The sequence below is a fragment of the Lycorma delicatula genome, chromosome 1 (genome assembly GCF_047948215.1).
Source record: "Lycorma delicatula isolate Av1 chromosome 1, ASM4794821v1, whole genome shotgun sequence".
Classification (NCBI taxonomy): domain Eukaryota; kingdom Metazoa; phylum Arthropoda; class Insecta; order Hemiptera; family Fulgoridae; genus Lycorma; species Lycorma delicatula.
Window position 1 is genome coordinate 274,388,322 of NC_134455.1, and position 23,176 is coordinate 274,411,497.

Below are 23,176 nucleotides of genomic sequence, written 5' to 3' on the forward strand. Positions count from 1 at the left end.
TCAGTATTTGTTATATAGTGGGTTTAATTAGGCAGTGTTCTTTTGTAGTATATTTTTTGTTTTTTAATTTGCTTTTGTGGGTTCCCATTTTTTCTGGTTTTTATTCTAGGGATTTTATTTTAGAAATGTTATTTTTGTGATTTTAGTTTTTTTGTGTTTAATTGACTTTTAGTTATAAATTTTGTTTAATTTATTTTTTTCTAATACTTTTTTCCTTTTATTAACTTTTTTTATGGTATCTATATAAATTTTTCTCCTTTTTTATGTTTCTTTTGTATTTTTGGTGCGTCTTTTATATTTTGATTGTTTGAGCATGATTATTTTTTTATTTTGTCTTGGTTTTAGGGTTATTCCTTTAATTTTTTAGGGTTTTATTTTTTAAATATTTTAAGTGGTTTATATTTTTATTTGAATTTTATTATTTTTACTTTTTTAGTTTTATATGGTTTTTAAATTATTATTCTTCAGGCTTTTTTAAATCATTTTTTTGGAATTTGTAGAACTAGATTTAGATTAATAGATTCTAATTGGAGTATTTTATTTCTGGTGGTTTATTTGGTTTTTTAGGTTGTTTGGGTTTCATTTTTGATAAGTTTACTTTAAATAGTTTTAGGATATATATATTTTTTTGTTTAGATAGCTTAAATTTTAAAGCTTAACATTAAAAATGTTATTATGATTTTATTTTGTCTACACATTTGTACATTTTTTTTATTATGTATACATTGAAAATGTATTATTCTTTTTAAACTATATAAAATCTTTAAAAATAAATTAATCACTTTAAAGGTGATTTTTGGTTAAATTATTTTATTCGTTCTAATATCCTTGTTTTCCATTCATGAATTAATCTTAATTCTAAAATTATAATGGTAATAGTTGATGTTAGTCATTCATTTATATTTAGTATTTTTGTTGTAAATATAAGAATAATTATTGAAATATCAATATCGAAAATATATCATCACTAGTTGATGATGTTAGTCATTCATTTATGTTTATTATTTTTGTTGAAAATATAGGTGTAATATTGAAATTTCAATATTGAAGATTAAAAAAATGGTTGCTATTAGAAAGAAATGTCTTGAAAAAGATTTTTGTGTTATTTTTGAGAGTCCACATTCAAATGGTAAATTTTACTCTTGTCTTAATTTTGTTTTTTTGATATTGTTGTTGTAATTATTATTAATTTGTATTGATATTCATGTAAATATTGTCTTGTTAGATTATATTTATACTATTACTCTATTTATAATTATGATTATAAATATTATTTTTAATAAATTTATTTTAATTAAAAAGAGAATTTATTCATCAATGGGTATGAACCCATTAGATTAATTTTACCTTATCTTTTGTGTAAAGAAATGTATGTCTAATTAAAATTAAATGTCTTTTTAAATTTTTTTTCCATCTATTATTCTTTAAGATTTTTTATAAAGAATTTTGATTTCCTTAGTTTCAATTTAAATCTAAATTTTATAGTGTTTATTTTAGCACGAGTGAAAATTTACTTTTTTACCACATCAAAGTAATCCTTTAATCAGGCATTTTGCTTTTTGGAAGTATGATTTTCAATGATTTTTCTTTTTTAGTTTTTTTTTGTTCTTGTGTTTTTTTGTTTTTTTTTTTATTTTTGCAACTCATATTTTTTAAGTTGTTATTTTTTAATAAAGAATTTTTCTTTATAATAAGATATTTAAATATAATATCATTGAATTACATAATTATTATTCTACTAAGAAAAAAAAAGATAGCTATAAAATACGTTACAATATATATTTTATATATAATAACACATTAATTATAATTATTTCGCCATTTAATAATTTATTTAATTAAAGATAGGAGTTTAATTTAAAATATAATAATTATAATAAAGAATTTATAATAGTTCCACATTTAAATTATTATTAATTAAAATTAAACATTAATTTAAAAATATTTTCATGTGTATAATAGTTTTTTGTAAAAATAATCATATAAAATATAATTTAATTAATTGCATCAATAAAATAATTATAATAGTTAATCCTTATTTTAAAATAAATAATTGTTGAATAAGAGCTTTATTTTAAATAGTTCTTAATTAAATTAAATTAATTTATTTTATATTTTAGCAATGAATTGCATTTGATAACAAGTTTAAATTTAAATTTGCTATGAATAATTCATTTCAGTTCTGAAATTCAGCAACCTTCTTCAAGTTCTGTTTTTTTGCATTCTAAAATATTCATCGTAAGTTAGCCGTTTTGTTGGCTTCTTCAAAATGATTGTCAGGTAACTCTGCAATTTCGTTTGGAGTGTCTCTTACTTCATCTTCATATTGAAGGCAAGTTATGGGAGCACAATTTGTATGCCCACAAATAGGCTTCACTTTCTTCCAAACGTCTGATGTAGTTGTGTTTCTGTTAATGGATGACACTATTGCTGCCAGGATGTTTTCTAGAATTTATCATAAGTCTTTTTGAATATGTTCTGTATTTTTTAAAGCCAATTAGATTTTCTAATGTTGGACATTTTTTAAAAGTGTTATATTTTTGCTTTGTTTTAATAGCTTGACTTCTTTCATCATTCCACCACGGAACGGGTTGCTTCTTGAGTTTTCCAGATGTTTTGCGAATATATCTTGACGCCGAGTCAAATATGGCATTAGTTATAGCAGCAACATTGCCTTTGATAACTCCAGTTGTTTCAGGGAGTATTGTTCTGGCTGTGAAGCTCGTCCAATCTGCCTTATCAAACAGCCATCTTTTGGAGATGGGATATATTTTCTTTGTAATGTCAGTTACAATTTGCACTAGAAAATGATCGCTTCCATGTAGATCCTCTAAAACATGGAAGGCGTACCTCGATGCTATCTAGCATTGAAAAAAGTTCCTGAACCATCATTTAAGATAATGAAATCAGAATTCAGTAGGAACTTTTCCACGGGGATCTACTTGATCCAATCTCCAAAGATAATTAAGTAGCATTGAATTCACCCACCAGTAGTATGGATGAGGGAAGCTGAGAAATTATTCGTGCTATCTCATCCTCCCTCCAATCAAAATTTGGCAAGTATATGCTGCAGATAGTGATCTGAAGCAGACACTTCATTCTGATTGCAATCGCTTGTAGATTTGTATTAAGATCAACAGCTTCGGTGATAGCTCTAGTCAATGTTAATATGGCTACTCCACCTTTCTTATATACAGCAATTACTCGCCGATATTTATCATATCTTCTTAATTGGAAGTTGTCATTTCGGCAGAAATGTGTTTGTTCCAGGCATGTACAAATTGGGTCTACATCATGTACCAAGCGTTGGAGCTCACAGATGTTTGACAAACATCCATTAATGTTCTACTGAATCATCAACTTTTTAATTTTTTAAATTATTTGAACTCTTGGTTTGCCTTTCAGCAATCATTTTTTCCTCTTCTTTTCCATATTACGAACAGCTTCATGTTTGTTAAGAACGTCATCACCCGTATAGCTCCCAGCCTCTGAATCTCAGACCATCAAAGCCACGGTTATTATTGTTGTTGCTCTTGGCTTGCGTGTGCTAACAATCTTCTTCGCTTTGAAGTAGCTGACCTGCAAAGTTTTGACTTCCTGCACAGCCACCTGGTCTTTGAAAGCAAGAAAATTCCTCGATCTACATGAATGTTGTCCTTTACAGTTTACACAGGAAGGAGGATCCTTACATGGATCTCCTTCATGAATTTCCTCACTACACATGCATATTTGTGGCCTTTCGCACTGAGCAGGGTTGTGGTCAAAATGTTGACACCTGAAACATCTCATGGGTTGCAGTACAAAAGTCCGCACATCCAAGCTGTGTATCCCTGCATGCACTTTCTCCAGCATGGTTGGCTTGTTGAAAGTAAGAACATGAGAGGTAGACAGAAGAACCTCACTGTTCCTTTTCATGTTTAGTCTTTGGCATTCAATTACTCCCTGAGGTGTCAACTCCTTTACAATCTTCTGCTCTACGCAATTGAGTAGACCCCGACAAACCACAAAACCCTTTGAGGTATTGAGGGTGCTGTGATGATTGACTCATACAACAAACTCGCCTACCTTCTTTAGCCCAAGGATCTTTTGCAACTGGATGCCATTAACTGTCTCTACATGAAGTCTGTTGTATTTTATACAGATCTCCTTTACTGGCCTCCAGCGCAATTTTTATCTCTCGAGTGATAACGAAAGGACTTATCCTTGAAAAATAATCTTCATCTCTGCTATTGAGCAAATATATTAGTTTACAAATACTATGCTTGTACAGAGCTCTCTGTATACTTTTAGCCTCTTTCTCTAACATTGTGGTCTCATAACTCTTCCCCGTTTTACTTCTGGTGAAAAAAGTGGTTCAAGACGAGGGTGTTTACGTGAACCCCTGTCATGTTTGTTGTTAGTTCAATTTGCATGATGTGCAATCCCTTCTGTAGCAAGCCTAGTCGTTAGGGTACATCCCCACTCCAGAGCTACCGACTCTGGAAGTCCAGTCCAGTACTCTGGTGGAAACAGCATAAGTCCTGGCAGAGAGTGGATGCGTAGCCTCTGCAATGACTTCAGGCTCTTACACACTGAAGTTTTTAGGGCTCCCATGCACTGACACATATGGACACCTTAGCAACATGCTTGCCATTGCGGGGGGTATGTGGTCAGCGGGAGGGTCTCCGTTACATCTGAATTCACTTCGACCCTGACCGCCACATCACCAGCTCTGAAGGTGGTGTGAATCCATTTCCTTAATCAGTTAAATTTTCGTATCTGTGGGTGGCCGAAAAATCCAGCCTTTGAATACGACCTGTAGGTGGAGTTAGGCCGAAGAAAATTTCATCTCTGAGGATAACACTGAGAACCCTGTTAGCCAGCATTATGAGTAGTACTTATGTAAAGCTGTTTCCTTCCTGGATGTGGATTGTAGGTGTTATGTTCTGGATATAGGGATTATCTACCTCAGGGCAATATTATTGTTATTCCTATAATTTCTTTAATGGTGAAATATGGATGGAATGGAATTTTATCAATGTTATTTTTTATTCCAATTGGATTTGATGATCCTGTTTCATATAAAAATACTAGGTGTATTATGATTATTGCTGCTAATATAAATGGCAGAATGAAGTAGAATATAAAAAATTGATTTAAAGTAGGGTTATCTATTACAAATCTGCCTCAGACTCATTGAACAATTATTTCTCATATGTATGGAATGACTGAAATTAAGTTTGTAATTATTGTTGCACCTCAAAATGATATCTGACCTCATGGTAATACATAACCTATAAAGGCTGTTGCCTTTAATTATTGATCCTGATATTCATGTTTTTTTTAATTTATATGATCGTAGTTTATCCTCGTCGTGTGTGTATAAAAATGAAGATAAATAATGATATGCCATTTGCATGAATGTTTCGAATTATTCATCAGTAGTTTACTTCTTAAGTAATATGAATAATTCTTTTAAATGCTTGATTGATGTTTGGTGAATAATGAATGTGTAACTAAAAATAATCCTGAAATAATTTGAATTATTAAATGTATACCTTCCCTCTATCAATCATGAGATGGTGAGGGGGCTTGAGTGCTCAGTGATACAGAGTAGCTGGACCTCATGTATCCATAAAAGAATGGCAAATTAAGTCTTTATGTGAATCACTACTGCCATAGTCCAAGTTCTGACTAGTTCATGATTAGTCAACTTTTGATTTAACAACCTTCACTTGGTCAACAGTACGAGGCGTATTCATAAAATATACGTATATCTAAGTATAAATAAAGCTTATATTTAAGTATTTAAATATAAGCTAAATATATAGCTTATATATAAGTATTGGCTAATATTTAAGTATTAGCAGATCTGACCGCAGTTTAACATATGCAGGGCCATCTATCAGCTATTTATGAAGTCACTGCAGTTGTTGTTTTGATTTAGTAGTCGTTTGCCTGTGGTGAATGCAGATTGCAATGTCCGCAACAATCGTTTCTCCTGAGCTGTGAAGTGCGCACTGTGATTAGATTTTTGTGCGCATAAGGATCTTCAGCAAGGATAGCAGGTGTTTGTTTTCTCCCTACTAATTGCAGAACATGGACAAATGTCCCTTGCTGCTGTGTCTTTCTATTTTGTCTGGCGAGTTTTCATCTGTTTTGTGGCAGTTATAGATTTTATCTGTTTTATTTTATTTATGGACTGATTTTATATTTGTGTTCCAGTCCCTTAGACCAATGAGAAACAATTGACTGGGGCTGATGCAGGGATATAAATGTGTATGTGCTTTGTACTAACGGCAATATTCCCTTTCAGTCCTTTCTCTAAAGTCCTTTCGGTGCTAGAACCTTTTGGTCAAACCGGAATTTACCTTCTGAAGGGACCCTAATGTTTGGAGGAAGCTTTTCAGATACACGTGTGTCCGGGTAGGATTTGGGGGGATCGTGTGGATACCGTCATTGTGCTGGTTCATCTGAAGCAGACATAAAACGAAGGCAGGTTCTGTATTACAAGAAAGATATAACAGACCTCATTCAGGACAATATGTCAAGACTCTCATGTTTCAACCTACCTACTACGTATTACATTTTTATAAAATTAATTTTTTTTTTATATGAAGCATGGCAAAATTGCGCTCGTAACGTTCCCACTTGCACGCATGCACAAAAAACCCTAATAATGTTGAAAAATATTGATTAGGATAGTACGGGCTTAGATTTAGATGTTTTCAATAAAATTTGAAAGTTAACAATTTATTTCATTTGTCATTTTGAATAATTAAGTTGTCTACTAGTAGTTAACACTGGTCAGATAAGATATATTTCCATTAGTAATAGTGACTTTTAAATTAGGTTGGGATCAACATAATAATACCAAGTCAATGGATTTGATATAAGAGGTTTAAAAGATATTTTATTTTATTTTGTTTATTTAACTGAAAACTTCCACTAACTTGACTGTAGACAGTGAAAAGGGTCTGCCCAGGAAATAGTGTCTTATCTATTTACTGTTGAGGACACCTTCGGAGCATAATACAACAAAACCATTTGTTCAGTTATTATTAAGTACTCTTTAGGACATAAGATTTTATCTATATCTATACTATTGTAGGATATTTTAACAGGGTAGATTAAATTAATATTGTCTCATGTATTTATTTTACATTTAATTTGAATAAAATACAACACAACTAAATGTTTAATTATTTGTTAAGCGCTAGTAAGGGTGTTATGTTACATTTTGTAATTCAGTAGTATTGAATGATACTGAAATGGAGTAAATAAAATTGATTTAATTTTGGTCAAAAAAAAAAAACCGTATATGGCTATACATTTATGAACTGTAACAACTTTACGCTTAATATGAGACTTTACCCGCTCATCTCTTTTTAATGACCTCACAATAAAGGTCCACAATCATTTGTGAGAGCTCCCTGATGGCTCAACCGATTTAGAGCCTCCTGGTCTGATTTATTATACACAAACCCTCGTCCCTCCTTTTCACAGTGGTTCATCTAACATGGCATGAGGCCTTTCCCTCACACCTTGCGGTGTAGGGTCCTCTTGGCAAATGTCCCCGAGATGGCTGTGCTCGGATACGGTAGCTCTCCCGAACAGTCGGCGCGCCTGCGCTACCCCCACTTCCGACACGGTTTTTATTTCCAGTCGTAGCAAAGTGTGGCGTTTCTGACAAACCGCGGCGCTCCGAAAATCGTCCGCAGCGCCACATTTTGGACGGCCTCCAGTCTTTTCTGGAACGTTGAACACAACAGAGCCCCCCCATGCCGGGTAGGCGTATGTCAGAATTGGCAAGACGTATAGTCTGTATATGAGTATCTTAGTCGCCAGCAGAATCGGGCTGGCTCGATTAAGCATTGGGTATAGTAGGGAAGCTCTGGTGGCCTTTGCCCTCTGGGTAACATATTTTACATGTTCCCCTAAGGTAAGTCCTTTATCCAGTACTACTCCCAGATATTTAACTTTTGTCTCAAAGAGTATTTTTCCCATAAGATTTCCAGCTACCTGACCGGAGCGCGTCGCTTGCATGTGAGTAGCACGACCACAAACTTTTCCCTGTTGACAGTGATTCTCCACTTATCAACCCACGGTTCCACTAAATCCAGTTGCCGTGGAGTCTCTCAACCGCATAATCCATATTTCGGAATGTGTAGTAATATGCCGTATAATCGGCGTATAAAGCGGTGTTGACGCCTTCCTACAACAGCATATCATTTGTATATGCAGTGTACAGAATCGGTGAAAGGACTAGCACCGGGTGGCGAGGCTTCTTTCCTTCATGTAGTCGTTTATTCAATCTAAACACCTAGGAGATGTCGTCCGATATCGAGACGAGATAATTTCTCCAAGATTCTTCGTGATGTTTTGTCAGCAACACTTTCACCCTGTCCGTTTGTCTGTAAAATGCCTGCTTGTCGTCGGGGACAGTGTGAGGCGATATCTCCTCCTCAGCCGGCGCTTTTCCAAGATTGCCTTGGAGATGTGAGGTGGAAGATCATTACGGAGAAACCGTGCGGCATTCTCCTTGGTGCTATAAGACAGAGCCTAGTTTATGGACGACATGACGCGATCGACCGTGTCGTCGATATTCTTCGGTGTGGTCAGGAGTTCTGGACCTACCGGCCTAAAATCCCATTGGAGAACCTCATGGAACTTTCTCCAGTTCACTGACTCTGAGGTAGTTGGTGGTGGGTCTCGCCCGGCCCCTACTAGGCCCAACTCCATAAAGACCGGAGAATGGTCCGAGCTGAGGTCCTCGATCGTTTCTATTGCGAACCTCATTTGTACCGCCCTCAGAATCGCAATGTCGAGCACGTCAGTTTTCGACCGGCCATTTGCACTTCAGGGCCGAAGGTGGACACTTCAGGGCCTGTGACGACTAGCCTGCGAGTCCTCGCTTCTTCGCATAACAACCTGCCATTAGCATTTATTACGTGGCTATTACAAGACTTGTGCTTAGAATTGAAATCGCCCTTGAGTATGAAGGGATCATCCTAATTTTCCAGCACGGCATCTGGGTCATAGGCGGTTATAACTGAGTTTGGCCTGTTATATGTCGAGACCAGCCTGTATACTGCGCCTAAATGGTGCACATGTATGTAGGTCTGTTCCATGACATCGGTGTGAACCTCGACCCGCATATGCGCGAGTCGTCTGTGGACTAAAATAGCGGTTTCGCCGTAGGCGAGGCTTCGGCGTGGCACTGCCCTGTCGGTTCTGTAGGTGAAATAGTTCCGAAGGGTCAGTGATTTGTCCGGCTTGAGGTCGTTTCTGCTAACAGTATCACATCAATATGTAGGTCATCGGCCAGACGACATATCTCCGCCGTCTTGCCTGCTACGGAACGCGCATTCCACTGCAGCGGTCGCAAAGTTTGCCTAGCTATACCGGGTGAGTAAGATCATGAGGCATTCAGTCAAGGACTCGAGTAGGTCCTTAGTAGATTTCGCCTGTAACAGGCGGGGCAATGCAGCCAAAATTTCGGGTAGGACGACATCCTCGTCAGAAAGTCGTTGCCGGCCCTCTCCTTCGAGGATGCGGCTTCCGCCTTTTTCCCGTCGGGGTGCTGGGTGTTTTTGACGCCACCTTTGGTGGGCGCTGAACCTCCGGAACTGCAGAGCACTCTGTGCTCCGGAACAAAATGCCGCTTCCCAAATGCCTCCAAAATGTGGAGAATATGGTGGTATAAAAGTCCACTGGCAAGATTTTGATGTCAATTTTCAGATATTTCGATGTTCTTTTAATTTAAGAATTTATATAGTTCATGATGCACTCCCTTAAAATTTACACCATTATTACTATAGAGATTAAGACTTTCCTCTTCGCACCATAAAACGATGAAGTGCAGCCACAAAGGCTTCTGCTGTTAGGTCGCTTACTAATTCCAAATGAATTGCTCCTGTTACTAAGCAGACAAAAACAGCTATGTAACCTTGGTTTTAAAACGATGTATTCAGGTTTTGGTATACACAGGGCCTGCATAATCAATTCCTCTGTTAATAAATCCGTGAGCACAACACACCTGATAGAATGGCAAGTTTCCCATCAGTTGAGAATGAGTTACAGAATTCAGTAAAAAACAGGTCACACATTTGTGAAGAACAGTTCTAGTCAGGCGTCGTATACCTGGGATCCAATATTTTTCCCATAAAGACGTGATTAATAACTGCGGATCAGCATGCAGAAGACAAAGGTGTTCATTTTCAATGATGAGACCTGAGAAGTGATGGGTTGGAGGTAAAATGATTTGATGTTTTGATTCAAAAGGTAATTCTGAATTTTGTAGGCATCCCCCTACTCTAAGTATTCCTTGATTGTCCAGAAATGAATGGAGATCTCTAATAGATGATTTAGTTTGTAACGTTTCTCCATTTACCAGAGCTATAATTTCTTGAGGGTAGCTGGATTTCTGGCATATTTTGAACAAACATAAAGAGCAGTATCTAACTGTAATACAGATAAGTCTGAGGAAGCTTTCAGTTTGGAGTTGTTAGACAATTATTAACAAACTTTATACGATAGGCAATGATTCTCTGCAGACGCAATTTTTTTTTTTTGTCTTCAGTCATTTGACTGGTTTGATGCAGCTCTCCAAGATTCCCTATCTAGTGCTAGTCGTTTCATTTCAGTATGCCTTCTACATCCTACATCCCTAACAATTTGTTTTACATATTCCAAACGTGGCCTGCCTACACAATTTTTCCCTTCTACCTGTCCTTCCAATATTAAAGCGACTATTCTAGGATGCCTTAGTATGTGGCCTATAAGTCTGTCTCTTCTTTTAACTATATTTTTCCAAATGCTTCTTTCTTCATCTATTTGCCGCAATACCTCTTCATTTGTCACTTTATCCACCCATCTGATTTTTAACATTCTCCTATAGCACCACATTTCAAAAGCTTCTAATCTTTTCTTCTCAGATATTCCGATTGTCCAAGTTTCACTTCCATATAAAGCGACACTCCAAACATACACTTTAAAAAATCCTTTCCTGACATTTAAATTAATTTTTGATGTAAACAAATTATATTTCTTACTGAAGGCTCGTTTAGCTTGTGCTATTCGGCATTTTATATCGCTCCTGCTTCGTCCATCTTTAGTAATTCTACCTCCCAAATAACAAAATTCTTCTACCTCCATAATCTTTTCTCCTCCTATTTTCACATTCAGTGGTCCATCTTTGTTATTTCTACTACATTTCATTACTTTTGTTTTGTTCTTGTTTATTTTCATGCGATAGTTCTTGCATAGGACTTCATCTATGCCGTTCATTGTTTCTTCTAAACCCTTTTTACTCTCGGCTAGAATTACTATATCATCAGCAAATCGTAGCATCTTTATCTTTTCACCTTGTACTGTTACTCCGAATCTAAATTGTTCTTTAACATCATTAACTGCTAGTTCCATGTAAAGATTAAAAAGTAACGGAGATAGGGAACATCCTTGTTGGACTCCCTTTCTTATTACGGCTTCTTTCTTATGTTCTTCAATTGTTACTGTTGCTGTTTGGTTCCTGTACATGTTAGCAATTGTTCTTCTATCTCAGTATTTGAAATTACTGCAGACGCAGTAATTTAGAAAAATTAGAAATTAAGTCAGGCTCCCTTTCAGTAGAAACTAAGCTAATTTTTTGTTTCTGCTCAAAAACTGTTTTAAGTTTTAAGCGAAGATTTATGTCTTGATAAGTACTCACTGCTTAAAATCCGCCTTAGTTCAATATTTTGTAAAACTGGGTAGCTTCCCCTGCAAGTTAATTGGTCCATATGTAAGATTTTTAGAAATAATATAGCGCCCAATAACATATCTACGTTTTGGGGTGTGTTAAAAAACGGATCAGCTAGCTTAATATTAACTGGAATATTCCAGTTTCTAAAATCAATAGGCATCATGGGTAAATGTGAAGTTATTTTTGATAAATGATTAGTGGTTAGAAGCTATATGCACTGACGTGCTGTTTTTTTAATCTGAAGCAAGGGTATCATAAGATTCTAATGGAACCGGGTTTCTAGACCACTTAAGTTTTAACTGCTGTGCAAGGTCTCTAGTCATAAAATTCACCGGAGATCCGCTGTCCAGTAGGGCACGACATAACTGAAAATTTTCATAACCGTCATAAATTCAGACAAGTGCTATAGATAATAATATTTGTGGCTGTCTATTCTGGAAACAGACAACTAGTTTTGCATTGATATTGCTCACCAATATCAATTTTTGGTCACCATCATTTTTTAGTTTTGGTCATACGCTTTGTTTTAAATGCCCGTTATCAAAATGAAGACTAGTATGATTGCACATGTTACATTTAGCACACATTGTTGAAGATTTGCAATTCTTAAGAATATGATTAGATTTTAAGGAGTTTATACATAAATTGTTATATTTAATTTTATTAAACCGTTCTGGTTTTCAAGACATGTAAGTTGGACATTTATAAATTACATGTTGATTCTTGTAAATAACACTTTCTTGGTTCGTAAACATATATGGTAAAACAAGCTTATTTTGCTGTTTGTTATTCCTAGGAAACAGTAATGTATAAATCCTTATTATTAAAACTACTAACTAATTGTTCCGTTTGACATTTCTTTCCAAAAACTTAATTAACTGATCTAGCTTAGGTATTTCCTTATCATTACAAGAGGATTCAAATTGAGTTTGTGTTGAGATCAGCTCTGTTGAGAACGATTTATGTTAACAGTAAATTCATCTACCGGAATGGTAATATCTAGTGCTTTAATTGCATCTCGGTTACTGACTAATTCATCTATAAGATGTCTCAGTTCAGTTGTTGATCCTTTTGTCATTTGAGGAAGAGACAAAAGAGATTTTGCATGCTTAGTTATAATTAAATTTTTATTATCATAACGATTACAAATTAACTGGTAAACCGTATTAAAATTAGCTTCTGAAATAGGAAGATTTTGAATTAGCTGTTTCAACTCTTTTTCTAGAGAGGCAATAAGATAGTAAAATTGCTGTACATTAGTCAAAGATTTGTTTTTAAAATAAGACTTTCATAGGTATCCTTGAAATGGTACCACTCCGAGAAACAAAGAACAGAGTATTAAAGTCTAATCAATATATGCATTTATAAAAATAAATTTACGTAGTAAAATAACTGGTGCTTACATTGTCACTTGTAATGAAAATGTGAGGCATAAATGCGCAAAATATTAAGATCACATATGTAAAATTCCTTAAACAGTTTTAAGAGTACGCGTATTGCAATTTTGATGTTAGCTTTCAGTTTGATCATGAAAACAATAAGAAAGTACGCATGGTAATTACCAAATGTGCACATAAATGTCCAAAAAATCACACAAGTTCAATAACGGAAGTTCTTATATCTGGCCCAATTAGAAGGACCAAAAGTACAAGATGGATTAGGATACCAAAGAAATAATGCGGTCCATAGGACCAAAAAAGGATGTGGAATAGGGAACTAAAGAAATAATTAAATCAGAGAAATGTTGAGTATAATGAATGATAGGATAATACCATCTAGGTAGAAAATTTATGTTGATTTGGAGATAGTGGACTGTATAGGATAATGCTATGGCTGGAACAATCCCTTCGACTGGTATGAGAATGACGACACTTGATGTAAAAGATAAACAGTATTTAATAACAAATTCACTACACTATAAGACATTTAATAACAAATTCACTACACTATAAGACATAGTAAATACAAATAATGAGACACTCGCTGGCGGAGCGAAGCTGATGTTGCTCATGATAAAACATTAAATGCAACTGCTCACTGGTGGAACTGCTCTCAACAAATGCTAATCATGACTGATTTAATGATTGGTTATAACCAAACCTTAATACGAGTTCTCCCACCTCTTCTCAGTGTCCAACACAATGGTGTCACGACTTTGAAAGTGGCTACACAAGTCTGCATCACGAAGGGCAGAGTGGCAGGCCCAGAATTCAGAGGACGAAATTGTTGAACATGTGAACTGAAAACTGTGATGTGATCGACGATTGGCAGTTAGTTAGGCTGATGAATTTCCGTATTTTGGACGCACCTCTATCTACATGATTGTCACAGAAAAGCTCAGATGTCACAATTTGTGTGCAAGGTGGGTATTGAAAATGCTCACTGACCAACATAAAGAGCAAAGAATGTACAGTGGATGAAAATTTTTGGACCACTATTGACAAGATGGAGATGATTTGTTTTTCCACATTGTTACAGCTGATGAGCATGGAAATCCTACACCAATGGTGAATCGAAACAACAGTCAGTGCAGTGGCGCTATTCCAGTTCCCCAAAAACGAAAAAATGTAAGTAATCTTCATACTTGAGTTGAAAAATATTAGCTACCAATTTGTGGAATGAAAAGGTCATCATTTTGGTCAATTTCTTGGAACGTGCATCAACAGTTACAGCTTATATGTACTGCGAAATGCTTACCAAACTGAGGCATGCAATCCAAAATCTACAACACGAGAAACTTATCATCTGGTGTAATCTTCACAACAACACGCGTCCTCACACTGCCTTAACCAAGAAGAAGATTCAAGATTTTTGTTGGGAACTTTTTGACCACCCTTCATATAATCCTGACCTTGGACGTAGCAATTACTTCCTCTTCTTGCATTTGAAAAACTGGCTTGGTGGACAACTGTTTGAAAATATGAGGAACTTAAAACAGCTGTTGTCAACTGGTTCAATTCCCAGGCAGCGAACTCTTATGCAGAGGGGTTAAAGAAATTGGTGCAGTGTTACGCAAAATGCTTAAAACTGAATGGCGATTATGTGGAAAAGTGAAGTAGATATGTAGTAAACTAAAACTAAGTAAAAACCTTTTCTCACAAGTTAATTTTTATTAATGACCAAACAGCCCTTACCTTATGAATATGCCTCGTATATGTCACTACAAAAACAGCTCTTGGTAAACTTACTCATACAAATGCTTTCCTCCACCACATTATTGACTCAATGCATTCCTTCCAGTTTGTTAGGGCTTGGACTTCGCCAGGCTATTAAAATCATTAGTTGTAAATCATAGGTCTTTGTGCATATTATTTCTTTTATATAATTACAAGTAATCTAGCAGAGAGGAGAAGGCAGGGCAGTTGAAAAATGACAGATAAAAGAGAAAAATCTCAAGAGTTGAATGTAATTACAATGTTTTGTCTATTAAAGTGTAACTGAAATGTCACAACTATGTTTTTTACTTGTGTTTGGCAGTTAACTTGTGTTTTTTACATTGTAAGAAAATAATTTAATTTTGTGTTTAGCCAGTTGCAGCATGGGATGTTCCATATTTAACAAGTAAAAGAAAGAAATATTTGTTGAATATTGGTGGAGGAGAATTTTCTTCTTACTTTTCTCTTGGTGCCTGTATGGATGGTTTAAATAATCTCTTCAATAAACTATATGGAGTTCATTTTGAAAATGAACCGTTGCAACCTGGTGAAGGTTGGGCACCAGATATTTATAAATTGGCAGGTGAGTTAAAAAACGTTTGTTTCTTTTATTGTGAAGTAGTGTGTAGGATTATAGTTTGACTTTTAACTAATTCCTAGATATAAAACTCTCACTTTATGTATATTTTATATTATTAGTATTATGATGTCAAGCTTCATGTCTGAGGATATTGTTGATTTTATCATGTTCTTTGTATTAGTCAACCCTGCACATCTTTTTATATGCATTAAATGGATATGCAGGAAATTCTTTTTTCTTTCATTTATTTATATTTTAATTAGTATTATTAAAAAATCTCATCTATAGAACCATACTATTTCTGTTAATTAAAAATGTTTATGTTATATTAAAACCAGAAAAGAAAACCCCTGACACTGTCACTGTGTGGCAACTGTAAAATCAATTTGATCATTCCTGTTGTTCTTATCTGAACACTCAAAAATTTGTGAGTACGATGTGATTAATGGGAATTCTGTTCGTGCAATTAATAGTTTTATGTTTCCCTGAGAATAGTTTTATCTTTTTTTTAAATTGATGTATATAAGTTGTTCTATCTGAAATTTTTCCTAAACACTGTCGTACTAACAAATTGGTTCACTACAACTAGCAACCTGGAAATGCTTTTTGGAAATTTCCTACTGTAAAATAAAGGAATCATTCAATTAATTATTATTTGCGTAGAAAAACCATTTCAGCTTAATTTTAATTTATAAGGCTTACTTTAAGAATTAATATTTTCCTGTAGGTTATATTACAGATTTTCAAAACTTAAGCTAAGTTTTATCTGGAATATTTTGTGAAATTTAGGGGAGAGATTACATGTGAACTCGTTGTACAATAGTTTTTTAGATTTTGATTAAAGTTTTCTTAAACCTTCAGATTAATTCAATTAATTCTCTGACCCTGATTCAATACAAAAAATACTGCTGCTCTGCTCACCATTATCCTGTCAACAGACATTCAAATAAGTGGCTTAGATTATAGTAGTATAAAATAATTAAAAAATAAATTGTAATTAATTTTTAGATTATAATAGTATAAAATAGTTAAAAAATAGATTGAGTTTAATTTTAAAAACAATTTTAACACATTCACTATTGTAACCAAAAGAATAATTATTCATATACATCATTAAACTATTTCATTGTTGTTACTACTAAGATTTTAATCCCTTTACAAAGTGCAGTGTAAAAATCATGAGAAGCATAACCAAAATAAACTGATTGAATGGCGAGGTTGTCCATTTATTTTACTATCTGTAGAAATAGTAATCATAGTTCTACAAACTATTTCTGTTTATCTATGAAGAATACTTAATAACGCTAATGAAAAACTGCGTGTATCAGTGTGGCCGTACCTGATTTCAGGTTGAACCAACATATTAAATGAACTCTTTTTTTAGAGTCTCTCTAGAGGGCTGAGACATCTCATCCTGGTGTGTAATCCTAGATCCGTTATAGTTGACAAACCCTTTGAAAAAAACCAAATTACAACATGAAAGCTTGTTCCATTCTTAAGCTTGTTCATTCCCATATATATCCACTTGGGATGGAATCCAGTGAAAAATCACCTTTCCTGCAACTTGTAGCTGTCTAATCAAGGTCCTTATATCTAAAATCTTAAAGATGTTGGCTATTGGAAAGATGTGATAGCCAGAATAGAACCTTTTGTGTTAGAAAGAAAGACAGCATTACCAAAGACATATTTGTACATAGAATTGTTGGAGGACAGTGTTGATCGCAGCAGCCTCCCCATAAAAATTTGAATGGTATTTCCCAATCGAATGGTAAAAAGAGAAGAGCTCACAGTACACTCTGGCACCAGTATTACTTTCCTGGTCAGAACATGAGCCATCAGTGTATACTCGTAGCCATTCATTTTTGGGGTATAGTGTTTCCACATGTTCCATGGAAATCTGCCAGACAGGTTCCTGACTTCCAGCGGCTCTGCTTGAAATGTAACTGACACATGGTGCCAGTAGAACCATTCTCTTAATTCTGTGACATACTGGAAGAAACCTTTTTGTGTTTTCAAAGTACGGTTTTCTGTCTAATAACTTCGCCAGAAACTGATCAGATAAGTTTTTCGTATTGTAATAAAACCCATCTCTGCACCTCAGAATATAGGGGTGTGGCATAAGCTGCCTCCATGTGGTGCCACGCTAAATGGATATTTTGTAGATAAATTTTAAAAAGTTTTTTTTTAATATTTATCTTGTTCTTCCATTACGAGTTTAAATAAATATTTGTTTATTTAATTTTTAAGTGTTTTTTAATATACAAAAGAAATCAAATCTGAATTGTCTTAAAATAAATATTGTTTTTATATATATACACGAGGTGCGACAATAAAGTAATGAGACTGATGTGAAAAAAAATTTTGCTTACCATTTTAGTCATGTTTAGTGTTGTCTCCTTCAAAGTAGTTCCCCTCTGATTGCACACACTTATTCCAGCGCTTCTGCCATTGATGGTAACATTTCTGGAATTCATCTTCTGTAATTCATCTTCTGTAATATCCTCCAAGACCCTTGTCACAGCTTTTTGGACATATTGTGTTGTTTGAAAATGGTGTCCCTTGACCGCCATTTTGACTCTTGGAAATAGAAAAAAGTCGCACGGAGTGATATCTGGTGAATAAGGTGGCTGTGGTAGTTCTGAAATTTGTATGAGGTTAAAAATTGCTGTACTGACAGAGCAGTATGAGATGGCGCATTATTGTGATGCAGAATCCAATTATCAGCAATGTTGGCATGGACACGAAGAACTCGTTTACGAAGTCTTTCTAAAATTTCTTTGTAGAAATATTGTTAACTGTTTGTCCAGGAGGCACCCACTCTTTATGAACAATTCCCTTGGAATCAAAGAAGCACACAAGCATGCATTTCACTTTTGACTTTGACATGCGAGATTTTTGGTCTGGGTGATCCCTTTGAGCACGATTGCGAACTTTGGCGTTTTGTCTCTGGATCATATTGAAAAAAACCAACCTTCATCACCAGTGATAACACAGCTCAACAAATCTGGATTGATTTCCGTTTGCTCTAACATATCTCAGATCGGCTGCCACATTTTTCCGTGTTTCTCGCTGTTGTGTGAGATTTTTGGGGACCAGTTTTGCACAAATCTTTCTCATACCAAGATCTTCAGTTAATATTAGACGAACCGTTTCTCGATTGATGTTGAGTTCTTCTGCAATCATTTTCACGGATAATCTTCGATCAGATCGTACGATTTCACGCACCCTGGTCAAGTTGACATCTGTCCGTGAGGTTGATGGTCATCCACTGCGGTCTTCATCTTCAACATTCGTTCTGCCTTCACTAAAAATTTTATGCCACCGAAAAAACTTGAGCTCTTGACATAACCTCCTTTCCAAAAGCCTTCTGAAGCTTACCATAAGTTGTCGTCGCGTTTTCACCCAATTTAACGCAAAAAGAAATGGCATACCGTTGCGCAATATTTTGCGGTTTCATTTTTGTGACGAGAGACACAAACACGTGTTCACTTATTACAGCACAACTCACAACTGAGCAGTTGCATTAATGAGCCACTTGGACTAGAAGTAGCTTATAGACCAAGGTCAAAGATGGTGTGCCTACGCCAGCTGCAGGGTTGCCACATCTTGCAAAGAAAAATCAGTCTCATTACTTTATTGTCACACCTCGTATATATATGTATGTATGTACGTTTACAAATTATGTTAAATAGAACAAAATTTTTTGAAATATAAATTATCAAATTTATTTGTTTAATCTAAAAAAAAGACTTAGATATCCTAAAGAAAATAAAAATAAGTAATAAAGACAGGTAATAATTATCAATTATAGATAAACCAGGTATATTAAAAGATAATAATAAATCTATTTAAATTTTATACATTAATTAAACACCCATCCTATTATCTGAAATAGATGAAATTTTTTTATATATACAAAATATAAAAGTAAATAAATAAATACAGTAACCCTTTTTATATTCACTTAGATGCACACTATAGCTGAAATAGACAGATAAATATATAATGAAAATTTATAAAGTAATACTAAATAAATAATATCAAAAATTTACTTTAAAAAATGAATCAGGTTCTTATAAAATTTCATTTCAATTTTGTATATTATTTGATTTGATTGTATTTGTTAGTTGGCAAATTCCAAACATTCATGTTAAACGTCAGTAGCAAAGTTGAAGTGCTATACCGATAAGTGCACAGAACCAATACTTTGTAACTGACTGCAATACATTAAGTACAGATGTAGAGTTGAATTTATGCAATTGTGATTAGGAAATTTACTTTTACAGTTTCCATTTGAAGCATTTATTCCTATATCATTGAGCATTCCTATATTGTTAAAAGAAGTAAATTGGGTATTTAATCAGTGGCCCAGTACTCAGAAAAATTTAAAATGTTGGTTAGGATACATTTTTGTGGATGGAAATTTTTGTAGATAAAGTACTGTGTGTTTCAAAATGAATGTCGTAGTTTTAAAGATATGTAATATTTATTAAGTTTTACTTACATTGATAAATTAAACATGAAATGAAATAGCAACTCAAACAGTTTTTCCTGTAAGTGACACACCCTGTCGTCCTGTACTCTTTCCTGTACAAATACAGTCAGTGGTTTCAAATTGTTTATACCATCTATGAATATTATTGTAACTTGCAGCATCACAACAAAACTTCAAACAGAACGCACATTGAATGGTAATTACAGATTCACACTTTGAAAACTGCAAAACACAGAATGCTTTCTGTTACGGGATGAGAACCATCTTTGCTACTAGCTCTTTCAAGTGGAGGATACAGGAAATAGTTTATGAACTTGCACATAGCTAATACTGTTTGATTGCTCTTACATTTCAGTATAATTAATCAATATACGTGAAACTTGAGAAATATTACAGAGCTTTAAAACCCTGATATTTATTTTGAAACACATGGTAATAATAGAAAGTACCAAATCACTCTGTTGTTATAGAAGAGTAAGTGATTGTAATCATATTCTCTTTACTTTTTGACACCAAAAAAGAAAAAAAATTACCCAGACTAATGTAAAAATATTTATTCTAAATACATTGCTTGTATATCTCTTGATTTAAAGAATATATTATCAGCTTAATTTTTTTTTAAAGCAGATTAAACTATGCTGCATTAATTTATACTAAAAATGTTAAAATTAAGTATTTAATTTAATGAACTATCCTTAGTGTAATGCAGATTGAATTATCTTTCTAAAAGTAAAGAAGAATTAAATCAAGCGCAAGAAAGATTATTAATTTTAAAATCCTTGCCCTTAACAATGTAGGCTATAATTTTTTTAATTAAGTGCCAAATCGTTCTTAAGGAGGGGAATAACATCAGAAGCCTGGGAAAATAATCAAAACACTCCAATGAAAGGTTAACTAAATTCATGTGAGAGATAATAATAGCATCTATGATTTCTTTTAAAGTACTGACAGGAATTTCCTCAATACCACTAAATGTTTACTCTTATATTTAAAAGCCATTCAAGCTGAATGACTTCGTTTGAAATAGAACAATATCTTTTGCTATTTGAAAAATTGGAAAATAATTGATTAAATTCCTTTCTATAAGTGTAGGAGACGAGATGAAAGAAATAAGTCCTTTTGAACTGGTGAAGTTATACAACTTATTTTATTTACAAATCTGCATTCACTTTTAATAACTTCCCACATTTAACCTTATTGTTTAAATTAAATATTAAATTATTATGATATAATTTTTAGCGTAAATTTATTTGCAATTTTTCAAATTATATTCATATATTTCACAGATTCCTTAGCAAAAAGCTAAATTTTACAATTTGTTTAGTAATCCATGCAGTGTTCTTTTTACATTTAAAATGTTACTTTTTTTATGGAAGGGCAAGCAAGAAAGAACACTTTATAAAAAGCATTGAGAAAATTGTTTAATTTTCATTAAAACAATTTTCCCAAATTGTTTTTGGACAATAAGGCAATAAAATTAATAATCAATCTTCAATCCTTCTAAAAGAATAAAATCTCTCATTTTCTGATCACATATTTTTTTAATAAAAGAAGACTAACAATAAAAGCTCTAAAAAGAGAATTTGTTGTAGCAGGTGCCTTTTCCATTACATGGGCAGAGGTGAGAACGCAGTTTTTTTGCTACTATAGTGCTAATCTTTAGCACCACCTACAAGACACTTGTAGCTTAGAGTTACTATATATATGACCATCATTTGTTCTGCTTAAAGAAATAGGTTTTTGTATTTTTGAATTAAAAAAATAATTTCATACCATTCATATGTCTGTGTAAAGTTGAAATACTAATGTAACTAGGTACTGTAAATGTCATGACCTGATTTCTTTATTTTATTATTTCATAATAAATATTTCTGAACGATGGCTGATGTTGAAGGTTACAGAAATATGTGATCTGATGAGAGTAAGAAGAAGTGGTAGAAGTTTTACCAGTTCTATGGTAACTTTTAGTTATGTATAATTTTTAAATTCACTTTTATAAAATTTTGGAAAGACTTTTAAATCAGGTACGTTTAACGATTGTTTCAGTGATTGATGAATCAGGTGACCTTCTTGGTCATATATATTGTGATTTTTATGAAAGAACTAATAAACCAAATCAAGACTGCCATTTTACAATTAGAGGAGGGAAGCAACTTTCAGATGGAAGTTACCAGGTGAGTTATCTTTTGAATTTTCTTTTGAATCACTGGGTGGCTGAAAACTAACTTACATTCATCTTTAACTATTTTTATAATTGAGATAACTGGATGACAGTTAGTGGCATTCTTCTTGTACCAGGGAGCTACTGCAATGAATGTATATTTCACTCTTTTTGATTTTTGGGCAGGAAGGCAATTCAAAAATTTGAATGGGACCAATAGTCATTTCATGTATCATATTAAAGAGCTCAATGAGAAGAAAAGTTATAAAATTAAAACTAAATTTGGATCACTCAATCCAAAATTGTGGCCAACAGTGTGTTTGTTTCTGGTAGCTAGAACTACAATTATCTGCATACACAGAGTGTCTGGAAAGTTCCCGAACTAAATGAAATAAAAATACAGATAAATGAATTTACTCACATCAGCCCTCTACATAGAACCCTTCTCTAGTTACACACTCGTTGCAGCACCAGTAGAGCCTGTCAAACGCTGGAGAAATCACTTTGTGGGATTGCCTTCAACTGCTTGTTGCTAGCCCTTTGGATGGCTGGAATTTCATTGAAAAAGCGGCCTTTCATCATTAATTTGAGTTTCTGTTTCAGGAACAGAAAATAGTGTGCTGGAGTCAAGTTGGATGATTAGGATGTGTGGGATAAGATGGTGATTTGATTTGTGACATAATAACATGTTAAAACTGTTGCCATGTTTGCCAGGGCATTGTCATGCCAGAGAGTCCAACTGCCTGGATCCTGGTATTTGGGCCAGATTCGACGAATGCGGCACATTAGGCATTTCATTACCTCCAAACAGAATTTAGAATTCACAGTTTGATGAGTTGGGACAAATTCATGATGAATCAAACCCTTTGAGTTGAAGAATGCAATCAACATCGTTTTCACACTTGATTTTTGCTGCCTGACTTTCGCCAGTCTTTGTGCTCCAGGACTTAACCAAGCAGCAGATTGACGCTTCGTTTGTGGATCGTACATGAAGCACCAGCTTTCTTCCCACAGTTACAATTGTTTGCAAAAACTTCAGGTCACTATTGGCAGTTTCAATGAA

General features: G+C 34.0%; 1 protein-coding gene across 5 annotated transcripts in view; it reads left to right on the forward strand.

Moving 5' to 3' along the window:
- The window catches only part of LOC142331963 (mitochondrial intermediate peptidase), a 117,651-nt gene that overhangs the window by 68,173 nt on the left and 26,302 nt on the right, over window positions 1–23,176 (forward strand). For all 5 annotated transcript variants that reach the window (XM_075378042.1, XM_075378023.1, XM_075378034.1 and 2 more), the window contains exons 8-9: window positions 15,250–15,460; window positions 21,999–22,126. In XM_075378042.1, coding sequence (XP_075234157.1) covers window positions 15,250–15,460; window positions 21,999–22,126 — 339 coding nt within the window. The remainder of the gene's footprint in view (window positions 1–15,249; window positions 15,461–21,998; window positions 22,127–23,176) is intronic.